Raw genomic sequence first — 11889 nt, forward strand, 5'->3', positions numbered from 1 at the left:
GGGCTAGGAGAAACACCGGCACGATGAAGGATCCCATTCCCAAAACTGAAGTCACTGGCTGGAGAATCATTGATCCTTCTTGGCGGCAAGAATGAAGGAGTGTGTCTATGCGTGTGCGTGTGTGTGTACCTGTATGTGTATGTGTAATTCTGCAGGGCAGTCCCATTCCTCGTTGTTATTCATTTCCAGTCTATGCCCTCCGACTCCACATCTACTCCATCCTTTCACTAATTCACTCCTCCCGAGCTGATTTGTAACCGCTACAAGATGCTCAATAGGGAAAAATAATACAATTTTTTTTTTCTGTAAGAAACCAGAGCAATTTAAGACTCGCAGAGCTCGGTTTCGCTTAAGGTGGCTGGAGCCGAACAAAGAGACCAGCTATTTCCGAGGAAGGAGAGAGGGAAGGGGAAACTGAAGTTTCAACTCATTTCAAGTCAGCTAATGGCATTTTGGTGGCCTTTGATTTGTTGTTACTGTACCGAGAAGGAAAATTTAGAGTCACTAATAAGTTTAGGATATGTGCGTGTTTATGCTAAGAGAAGTTGGACCTTCTCCAAAAAAAACCTATCCGGAATAGTATGGATGCAATTATAAATTCTGTGTATCTGCACTACACATACACACCGAGAGGCATATAAATAATCCACTTATCTCTCCTGCATGTAAGCGTGCATAAATATTTGTGCTAGATACTAACTTTTCAACTCTTTTGACTGAGTTATGGGAGCGATAAGACCTTTTACCGCGTGCAGAGCTGAAGGAAGGCTCGCAAAAACACTGAGCCTGAGAGGCAGGAGCTCCTCCTGGTACCCGCGTGGAGGTGATGCCGAGCAAGGCACACTGTAGGTTACGGATACAGGATGCAGGGTCTCGCTGTAGGAGATGTGAAGCATTTCGGGGGTGACAAGTGCCCTTTGGCGCCCGGGTTAGCGCAGCTTCGCCCCCGCTGGGTGTGTGAACCCCCAGTTCACAGCCCCTCTCCGGGGCTGTTCAGAAGCTAGTGGGGTTATGTAGTGACGCTGAGCTCTATGTCAAATGTGGAGCAAGGTGTACATGCCTGTGCTCTCCCCTGATTCCATCACAAATCAACAGTTTACCTTCAGGGAGATCCCTCCCTTTGGAAAAAGCTGCACCTGATGGAGTTTGATTTTTTTCTTTTTTTTTCTTTTTTTTTCTTTTTTTTTTCTTTTTTTTTTTCTTTTTTTTTTTTTTTTTCCTGCCACCAGCCAGGCTTGTGCTGCTCCTGTATCGCCAGGAGCAGGAATGGTCCGGTCGGTCCCTGCCTCTGTTGCCCTAACGCTGCCCGGGAGGACTCTTCCCGGCGCGGGGATCCCACTTCCAGGCTCTCCCGGGTGCTCTCGCCTTCATTAACCGGTTTGATCATTAGCGAGAAGCATTGAGAAGCAGGAGATGACGTTGAAAAGCAACTCCTGATAGTTAAAAATAATGTGGTCCTGGAGTTATTAGACATACCTGTTTTACGTGTTGGAAATCTTCCCCCTCGTCCCTCAGGCGATGCTTTAAAGGGTTTAATGCTTTATTCTAGAGGGGCTGAGCTATAATCTGGTGGAATCCCCCTAGAGTCTGAGGGGTTTTTTTTTCCCCTCCTCTTTTCCTCCTTTCTGCAGCTACTGTCTTCTTGTGGCGTGAAGTACACCAGTAGGAGTTGGATGACACAAACCTCTGGAGGCAAGAAACCTGAAACCAGGCAGGCAGGAAAAATGACAATTAGAATTAGAGTTAGAATAATAATTATTTTTTTTTTCACAGAAAAAGTTCCCATTAGTTGTTATCTTTCCACCGGGCAGAGAGGAGTTCCTGTTACATGATGGTCAGTTAAAAATGCAGATTATTAAATTGCCATCGGGCTAAATACAGTTATCTCCATAATTTTATAAATGTGGCACTAAATGTGATAATGATGCAAGTACTCTGTGTGGATAAAGTGTGTATATAATGCCCCACAAAGAATTAACATTATGTTCACAATATATCCACTTCTGTGAAGTTTTGGATGTGATCTGATGTGTTGAAATAGGAATGATTTCTCTGCTCTTAAGAGCAGTTTGAGTTCTTTAGTCTTTCAGGATTCTCTAGGTTTCCCTTGTGGTTTTTTGGTTACTTTTTTTTTTGGCCCTGCTAATTTTAAAGTTTTTTTCTGTGTGTGAGTGGTGTATATGTTTTCCCCTGTGTTCTGCACAACCATTGTAGCAAAACCAAATCTCATCAGCTCAAAATCTGTCCCACCAACTTCTGTCCCCAAATTAGGACTTGTGGAGGGAAAACACATACTTGGAGCCTGTCCCTAAGGTGGAAGGGATGCTATGAAGCCTGTCCCTAAGGTGGAAGGGATATTATTAGCTTTCCAAACACGGCCCGAAGGAGCTGGTGTCTCCCAGGGGAGCGGTGGGCAGGTCGGAGCCAGCCCAGCCCGGGGCCGGCGGTGTTCGGAGGTGTTAATCCCCCTCTCGTTCCCTTCAGGTGAGGCCGTTCATTTAGCTCGGGATTTTGGGTACATCTGTGAAACGGAGTTCCCAGCCAAAGCTGTTTCTGAATACCTGAACAGACAGCACACGGACCCCAGCGACCTCCACTCCAGGAAAAACATGCTGCTTGCTACAAAGTGAGTGTGAAGTTAAATACCCCCCTTCTGCCCTTCCCCTCCTTAAACCCTTCCTCTGAGCTCGCTGCTAGGAGAAAACAGGCGGAGTTTCCAGTGGCCCCGCGGGGCAGAAGGATGCTCCTATCGCCCCATGGACCTCTGCATCCCCTTGCAGTGGGAATCCTGTCAGCAGACTCTGTCCCTATAGAGGTTGTAGGCGACTCTTCCCTGTCTATTGTGCATCATTTCCAAGCCACTCCCAGTTAAAGGAAAGGGGAAAAAAAAAACCCTCTATATTTTGCTTCCACAGCATGTCTGTCTGTCCCTCCTGCTGCTCACACGCACCTGTCTGTCTGCTACCAAATTGCAATGGCTTTTCCGTGTGATTTAATTAAAAAATATATATTTAAAAAAAAAGAGGAAAAAAGGGGAAAAAATGGAAGAACAACACCGTGTACTGTTAAAGATTCTTGGTTTGGCCCCTCCAAGCCATCTCTGTCCCTAGGGACTTCCTCGGTGGATGTGCTGTATGTGATGATTTACACTTGGCTGTGCCTCCCAGGCTACTCACTGGAGGCTTCATGGTTTGCTTGAGTCCTCAGCAGTGGGTGCTGAGTGTTCACACATCTTCATCTATCTGGAAAAAGAAAAAGAGGAAAAAAAAGAAAGAAAAATACCAGCCCAAACAGTTCTCATTTATTTCATGCTCTGGGACGTGCCCTGCCTCCGATGACAGTGTAATTTAAAGAAATATATGGAGGGTCGAAAAATCATTTGCTCAAATTTGTCCAGATGTTTTTTAGACGTGATTGGAATTTGATTGCCCTTTCCGCAGGGTCAGAAGATATTAATGTCCCAGAACTTTAATTGCTCGCAGACCCTGCTTTGCTCTTTGAAGATGTAAAATGTTGGACTCATTACTGTTTGTTCTCCAAATTCAAAGTTTCCTCTCTTGCACTTTCTTAATGGATAATACACATAGAAGTAGACCTTTTTCTTTCCCCACCCTCTGAAACCTTTAACCCACTGGGAATTTCAGAGAATTTCAGAGGATGAGAGCTGAATGTCTTTTTTAAAGGGTTTCTTTTTTCCTTTTTTTTTTTTTCTCTTTTAAATTCTGGCCTTTTTTTCCCCCCCCTCCAGTCCCTGGGTAGGCATTTGTCTTAAAACCCCCCTATTCCTTTGGGAACCCTTAAAGAAACTCTTCCTTTGGGAACCCCACCAGCCCCCAGGATTTCTACATTGCCCAGGCACTTGTTGACTTGAAGGTCTTGTGGACCAGAGTAAAGCAAAAGTGTGTGTGTGTGTGAATTCATTAGAAAAGTCAAATCTGATTTTTCAAAGGTGCGGGCAAACAAACATGAGCCAGATGTCGACTCTGATGTGTTAATTGGGGTGTCACCCCCCCAAAATAAAATTAGAAGTGCTCACTTTGTTCCTCATGCCATGAATAAGCAATCATGGAGTCCCACAGTCCTGGTTTTTCTCAATAAGGTGGCCCAGATTCAGCAGTGTCAGGGGAGGCTCCGTTTTGGCCCTTCCCTGCACCAAGTCCCAGTGCAGCCAGCAGCTCTCAGTGCATGGTTGTGCTTTCCTTTGGGAACACCACTGGTGGGAGCTGCTTTGAGCCAGTCAGGCCTTCAGGAGGATGGGTGCTTGGCAGACCCAAGACATATGTCCCTTTCCTCCTGGCTGTTTCTAGAGCCACCAAGCAGAGTTGGGTTTTCACAGTTCTTTGGGAAAATCCTTGTGGCTGCTGGAGAGACTTTTATGTCCAGATCTGGTGTTATCCTGCAAATGCAAAAACCTTTCCCCTGAAGAACATCATTCTGAGCTGCTGGCTCACCATAACTGGTCCTCAAACAGTTTTGGGAAAGGAAGGCAACAGAAAGGTCCCATCTTGTGTCTTGGGATCAGCTTTGGCCTGACCCTGCCCCTTCCTTCAGCCTTGCTTGTCGCAGAGAATGGTTGGATGAACCTAACGGCCACTTTTCTCTCTCTCCCTTCCTCTCTTTGGCTTTCTCTCTTCCCTGCAGGCAACTTTGTAAAGAATTCACAGATCTCTTGGCCCAGGACAGGACGCCCATTGGGAACAGCCGGCCCACCCCTATTTTGGAACCGGGCATTCAGAGCTGCTTGACTCACTTCAGCCTCATCACTCATGGCTTTGGGGCCCCCGCAATCTGCGCTGCCCTCACGGCCCTCCAAAACTACCTGACTGAAGCTCTCAAAGGCATGGACAAGATGTTCTTGAACAACAACACTGCTAACAGGCACACATCTGGCGAAGGACCAGGTAGTAAAACTGGAGACAAGGAAGAGAAACACAGAAAATGAGAGAGAAAGAGAGAGAGAGAGAGAGAGAGAGAGAGAGAGGAAAAAAAAATTAGAGAGAGAGAAAGAAAGAAAAAAGTTAAATAAATAAGAGGAGAAAAGAGAGAGAGAATCTTTTAAAACAAAACCTTCTTAATTTTAGCTTTAAAAATACTGGATTGGGCTTTGGAAGAATTCTATTAGGTAGGACAAAATAATAATAATAAAATAAAAACAATAATAAAGAAAGACAATAATTTAAGACCAGAGGAGCACAATGGCGCAAGACCAGTGGTTCAGAGTCTCTTGCCAGGAACGTGTGAAGACAACCACCAGGATTTTTTTCCCACTTCTGTTCTTTCACATTTTTTAAATAATGATTTGGGGGGGAGGGGAATATAATAATAATTAATAATAATAATAAAAGAAAGAAATGAATAACTTATTGGAAGAAATCGCAGAAACCTTTTTGGTGTCAGTGCTTTGATTTCTTGAGCTGCACAGTCTGTCTTGCTTTTATTTTTATTTTTTTTATTTTATTCTTTCTTTTTTGTTTTCAACAACGTCCTGTCTCCACCTTGACTAAAACAATCTTCCAGAGTGTTCCTTTCTGAGCAGCCCCATCATTCCCCCCAACTCTTCCCATCCCATCTCATCTCACCACCCTGGTTCTGTCTAGACTAGGAAAGGAGGGGAGGTGAGTGCACAGACCCCTCACCAAGCCATCAACCAGCTGCTTTCATGGCAGCATCTTAACTTCAGGTGCCACCAGAAGGGGAGTTTCGAGTCACTGTAGCTCAGCTGAATTAGCCAACTCTATTTTTTAAGAACTGCTTTGTTTTTCCTGGTCTAGACAGACTCTCTGTTTAGATGACCAGCGTTTACAGGCGTGTCTGGGTGTGTGTGTGCCTCTGTGTGTGCCTCTGTGGATGTGCACACACACCTCCTTAGGGGGGTGTGTGAATGCTGTGTATGTTTGTGTATATATATGTATATATGTGGATATATACATATATATATATATATACATAAAATATGTGTGTAGAGCCGCACATATTAATGCATGCAAACATACCTTTGTAATTTAGTACTTGTCCTTGATGGTAAAATGCCTTGTCTATAAATGGGTTGCAAAATCTGGAAGTAAGGTCTGGTAAAATGTCAGCACTGTCTGATTTCTTAATTTTCTGAGATCTCCTCTTTTTCTCTAGGGAGTTTTATATTCCTAACTATTCCAATGTTTCAGTCCTTAATTTCCTTGACTAGTGTGTGTGAGAGATATCTTCCCCCATTTTTAAAGAACTGTTAACAACAACAAAAAATGAGTGATATGAGTATGTAATTCTTTCTCAGGAGTATGCACTATTTTATTTTCTTCTGTTTCCTAAAGCTTTGCCCGCTTGGCTTATGAGCTTCTTCAAAGAGGACTAGAGATCCCTACACAATATATCAGGTACAGAGAAAAAAAATCCACAATTCTGATATTCTGATACTTTTTATTTTTTTGCTTTTTTTTTTGCTTTTTCAAATCAAAGCCAGTTGTTACCGAATTCTGTAGGTGCACTTCTTTAAAGAAGCTCAAAGGGAATAATTTGAATGAGATAAAAATATAAGTTGAAATCAAGGTGTACTGTTGCAAAGAAAATAAGAGCTGTGTTGAATGTTACTGCACTTGCTTGGCACTAGGGTTTTGTACCCAGGGAGGAAAGGGTTGCCATGTGAGCTGACTCCTCGTGATGGGAGCGGGGAGGGTTTGCCAGGGAATATCCTGATTTCTGAGCTCAGTTTGAGGAAATCTCTTTCTCTTAGAAAGCTTTTTAAAAAAAAAAATGTCTTGTGACTCTTTGCTTTTGAACAAGTCGGTGTGGTAAGGGGGGAAAAAAACTTCTTAATTCCAATGTTTTTCTTGGTGGTTTGGTGTCTGACAGGATGTCTTATGCATATGATTTGGGCTGATGAGGGTGGAGGGGAATTCTTATTTCTTTCCTCTCTTTTTTTTTTTTTTTTAATTTTTTTTAACATGCATTTCTTTGTCTTCTCTGGTAAAAATAACTCTGAAGTGTAAGGATGTGAATTTCTGTTTGGATTCCGCTGTCTCGGGTACTTGCATGTGTTTCTCAGTGGGGTAGGGTTCGTGCACTAACACATCTTTTTGCTTATGTCAGAACAGTTACTGGGTGTGGGTAAAACCTCCTGGAGTCACTGGCAAAACTCCAGTGGGGTCAGGCCTCCCCCCAGGATCCCTGTTAAAGCTGCAGGACTCAATCCCACCACCCCAAGCAGGCCCACCTGAACTCAAAACAAGAGAGAGAGAGAAATAAAAGAGAAGCCTTAGCCTTGCTTTAATTTCTAGATACCTTCCAAAGTGGATGGTGGGGGAGAAACAATTCAGCAATACTCTCAACATCCCTCAACAGAATTTTCTTAAAGCAAACAATCCTCTTGTCATCCTTAGTGTCCTTAGCTCCCTGAGACACGGTTATACTTGAGGGCCTGCCCTGCTTTTCATATCTTTGTGCAGCAAGGTCTCAGCTCTTGTTCTCTATTTGTGATTTGGGCATGTGTGTGGCAACAGAAACCCAGGAATCATCCAGCTCCAAGGAGCACTGACCCCTGTGGAGCTGCTCCTCACTCATGGACCTTTGGTTCTTCTGGGGCAGAGTGCTATAGGGGATCTCCCGTGAGAAAATGGGGGAACTGAGGCTGGTAGCCTTCTCCATGGGCTGTTGGGATGAGTTGCAGGTATCCTTAGACCCTGGCATGTCCCTGCCAGTGGGTTTGGTTGTGGCAGGGATTGGCACAGCCCTGAGGATGTCACCAGAGGAGGTGTGGTGGTCAATCCTCATGGATCCCTCACCAGCGGGTTGGGGACTCCCGGACTGAAAAGCAACCCCCAGGCAGCTCCCAGTCCTCCAAAACCTATCCCTTGCCAACCACCTCCACTTTCATCAGACCTCTAGGGAAGGGCAATCCAGACTCCAGTGCAGGGCATGTCCCAGCAGTGATGTGTGGGACAGGGAGAGGGGATGTGTGTGTATCTGGGGAGGAACAAATGGCACCACCCCAAAGCACATCTTCCTTCTCTACCTGATGAGAATATTCTGTTTATTGAAGCAGAGCACAAAGTGCTGGATGTTGCTTTGTCTGCCCTCTGCAAACAGGATTTTTTGGGTCCAGCCCTCCAGAATCACCCAGTGGGGTTTTTGAGTGTGGCAGCCCCCAAGTTGGCTCTCAGTCTTCCACCTCCCCAGCTGCACACACAGGCCCATGGGGACCTGCTCCCTGCCACCCCAGAGCTTCCAGCTGAAGGCTCTGAGGGAATGTTGGGATGGTCTTCCCTTGTCTTTGGGAGAAATATTGGGAATGCTCCTTTTAACTGCAGAAGGCAGTTATCCCACCACCACTGTGAGTTAATGAGGAGAGGGAACCTTTGGAACTTGGGGAAAGACCTGTTCACATGTGTGAGGGCCTCATCCTGCTGCTGTTGAAATCTCCCCTAGGCACAGGTTTGGTCACCTGGATCAGGACCTAAATGTTGAGCAGGTTGAGGGAAGAGTTTCAATCTGTCTCTCGTGCCTTCTACCTGGAAGAGACAGACTGCACGTGTCAGGCTGTGCATCACTCAGGCAAAATAAAGCCAAATTCCCATTGATTGCAGTGGGATGTCCCCTATTCGCTCCACAAAGTATGGAGACAAAATCCACGAGGTTTGCGATTGAAACGCAAACAGGGAGAAAACATGACCTAGAAGCACATATCTCTGTTTTCCCTCTAGCTTAGTGCTGCTTCCAGAGGGAAATATCCATTGCTTGGTGGCCCCTATCAGTGCTGAGAGAGATGTCCCCCCCAAACTAAACTCAGCCTCCCTCTGGAAGGCGTTTTCCTGCTCCCCCCCACTTTCCCAGCCTGACTACTTGTGTTGGCGGGGCACCTCAGACGTTTATCTGATAATTGAGTTATTAAAAGATTTGGTTTCCTCGGGATCATAAATCAATAAACAGGAGGATTAACACGGCAGCTTTGCTTTGTAACTCAAGGGAAAAGTTTGAGGAGAGACCGTGAAAAGTTTGTTTTCAAACCAAACAGGTGGGTTGCTGTAAATTTTATTTCATTCTCAGTCTCGATTTTTTTTTTTAATAACTATTCTCTATTTGCCGTTGGAAAGATCTTTGTTTTTGTACGCTCCCTGACCTTTTTTTTTTTCCTGGTTGTTATTCATACAAGATGTGAAGGAAACAAGAAGCCAATTTTATGGGAATCCTTTTACAATCCGATGATTTCTTTAAAATCGGGTCATGTCTTGTCCCACCTAATAGAAATTCTCTGTGAGAAGCTGTTTAAAGTCCCTTTGCATCCCAGACCAACCTCTCCCCAAATCCCCAAATTTGCATTTGGGGCCGGGAAGGAGGGGGGGGAAGGATGGTTTTAAGACCTTCAGCTGTGCCCAAAGGGCTTATTCCCTTTCCCTGCTCATCTCTTTCTGACCGGTTTATCATACAGACCTGTCCGGCTCTATTTTAATGCGTTTCTCGGAGAATTTGGTGCTTGTTTCATCTGCCGTAAGCGTTGCCAGATCGATCCGGCCAACCTCCCCCTCCCCTCCGGCTTCCCTGTGTGAGAGACCGTAGGCTTTTTACAAATAGTATATTTTCTTATACAAAGGGAAAAAAAAAATAAAAGAAAACATCCCCAAACACACTGGCAAACGCCTGAACATTGAGAGAGAGACGAAACACTGTGTGCCAGCGAGATATAAAGGAAAAAAAAAAAAAGCCCCAACAAATGCAAAGCTCTGAAAAAGCAAATGAGAAACTGGAAAGATGAAAGAAAAAATAATAAATTCTCCTTTTATGCCCCAAACGATCCTTTTCACCTCCTCTTCTTGAAAAATCTGACCATGCAGTGAGAAATATCAGTTTATCGACTCTTCCTGAGAAGAAATGCGGAGAGGCATTCAGTATTGAGTTTGTATATATTTATTTATGCTTAATTTAACGGGAATGTGTAAATATGGCGAGCAAGTAGTTTTTGGGTTATTTATCTGTGACTCTATACCTCTGTGAATGGGTGGGGGAATTTAAAAACAAAAAGTATATTAAAAAAACAAACAAAAAAGAAAGAAAAAATAAAACCAACAAAAAAAAATATCCCGCTTGACTAGATAGTATCCTATCTGAATCTTTTCTGTTCTTTATAGACAAGCTGTTATGGTAATGGGTAGAAATTGGTTTCTTGTCCAGTGATGACCTGATTTACATAAATAATAAGAATAAGAATAAAAAAAAAAGAGATTGTTGTGTTTTGTTGTATTTTCCTCTTCAGTTTTTTTGAATGTTGGTGCTGCTTTGATTCTGCAGACGGATTTACTTATAACGCCAAGAAGTCTTTATTTTCCCATTCTAGGCTTTGGGGAAATTCAGGATATGTCTCTACATTAAAAAAAAAAAAAAAAAGACAAAAAAAAGACAATAAATATTGCTTCTCAGAAATGTTGGTATTTTATTTCTGTCTGACTCAAAAGTGTCCATATTTTTTCCCACTCTTACCTCCTCATTCTAAGCAGACCTGTAATAAACCTCATGTCATGTTAACGTGAGCTTTCGTTTCATTTTGCTTTTACCAGCTGAATTAGGAGTAAATCTTTTTCATTCTAAAGTATAAGCCATTAAAAGAAAATGTTATGTAAGCCTGAAATATCAGCAAACTTTTTTTGACCCCACTATTGTGTTACTGTTATTGTACATTTCATTTCTGTATACCTGGATGTGTGTGTATATATATGTATATTTATATATACTCTTATACAGAGATCGGGATATGTTCGTATTCACAATGCGGGATTATTTTCTACCTTTGGGTCTCCACCTGCAGCACCAGCAATTAACAAAAGAAAATATTCCAGCGAAAACTCCTTTCTCCACCTTCCCCCCTCCCTTCCCCTCCGTTCCCAAATCGCCTTTATTTAGGTTTGTAATCGCCGCGGAGCTGAGGGGAGAACCGGATCCCCAGGGCGAACCCGGAGCCACTCCGCAGTGACTCGGGGTTTACCCTGAGGTTGGGGGAAGGAGAAGGGGGAGCAGATTAAGGCCTCAGGATTTTTTAATTAATTGTTTTTTACTGGTATTATAGACAACACTTTTTTTTTTTTTTTCCTGGAAAGGACTGTCGATTTTAACCCTGCGCACAGTCACCCTGAAAACAAACACGTGCGTGTGCTCAAACAGGGAGCCCTGAGGGTGGAAAACCGGTTTAAAGCCTCGCTTTTACTGCGGCGAACTATTTCAGTTAAATACCCGCTCCGAAGGCTCGTCTGGGTTGGGGTTTATCTGTTGGTTTTTAAGAGAGCGGTGGTTAGAGAGGGCAGACAGAGGTACAGGAGCCCTAACAGGCGGTGGATCGGTTTTTGCAACTTAATATTTCTCTAGGAGGGGATGGAGGAATAGCAAGAAAATAAATCCAGCCCCACCTCCATCTCCCAAACTACCTCCCTTCTCCCTCTCCTTCCAGCTTGGACTACAGGAGCCGGCTCAGCTGATCGCCCAAGGTGTCCAAAATAAATCATCATCTTCATCACAATAAAAAAACCTAAACCAAACAGCATTGCAAACGACGACCCCAAAGTGTGTTCTATGGGAAAGCTTTCGAGGCTCGGCTGCCTCGGCTTCCGCCAGGCTTGGACTCAGCCGTGACCTACTTTCTCTCCGTGGTGTGATGGCAAAAACGCCCGGAGCGAGTTTGTGGGGCCCGGGATGGAGGAGGCGGGTGGGTGGGGTGGATGGGGGGGGACGGGAGCAGCAGTGCCCGGGGTCCGAGAAGCGGGGAAAACGAGGTGGGGGAGCAGCGGAGCTGCGAGAAAAGAGCAGAGGGAATCCTTCCCCTCCCCGCCTTCTTCTTTCCTCCTTTTCACTGGGGCTTTGCAGGGCGGGGAGTGGGGGAACCCCAAACCTCTTCTCCTCAACACCTCTGACCCA

The 11889-nt window shown here is 44.4% G+C and overlaps 1 protein-coding gene across 6 annotated transcripts in view; it reads left to right on the forward strand.

The window, feature by feature from the left end:
- TFAP2B (transcription factor AP-2 beta) overlaps positions 1-11491 on the forward strand; it is a 33318-nt gene extending 21827 nt beyond the window's left edge. For 4 of the 6 annotated variants that reach the window (XM_051812668.1, XM_051812638.1, XM_051812677.1 and 1 more), the window contains 2 exons: positions 2485-2626; positions 4642-9701. In XM_051812668.1, coding sequence (XP_051668628.1) covers positions 2485-2626; positions 4642-4942 — 443 coding nt within the window. In that variant the 3' untranslated portion in view covers positions 4943-9701. Of the gene's footprint in view, positions 1-2484; positions 2627-4641; positions 9702-11425 lie in introns of those variants that run through there. The other 2 variants (XM_051812657.1, XM_051812648.1) reach the window with 2 other exon arrangements.
- The last annotated feature ends 398 nt before the right edge of the window (positions 11492-11889 follow it).

Source organism: Manacus candei, unplaced genomic scaffold (assembly GCF_025592945.1).
Source record: "Manacus candei isolate 608988 ecotype Guabito, Panama unplaced genomic scaffold, ASM2559294v1 h1tg000007l, whole genome shotgun sequence".
Classification (NCBI taxonomy): domain Eukaryota; kingdom Metazoa; phylum Chordata; class Aves; order Passeriformes; family Pipridae; genus Manacus; species Manacus candei.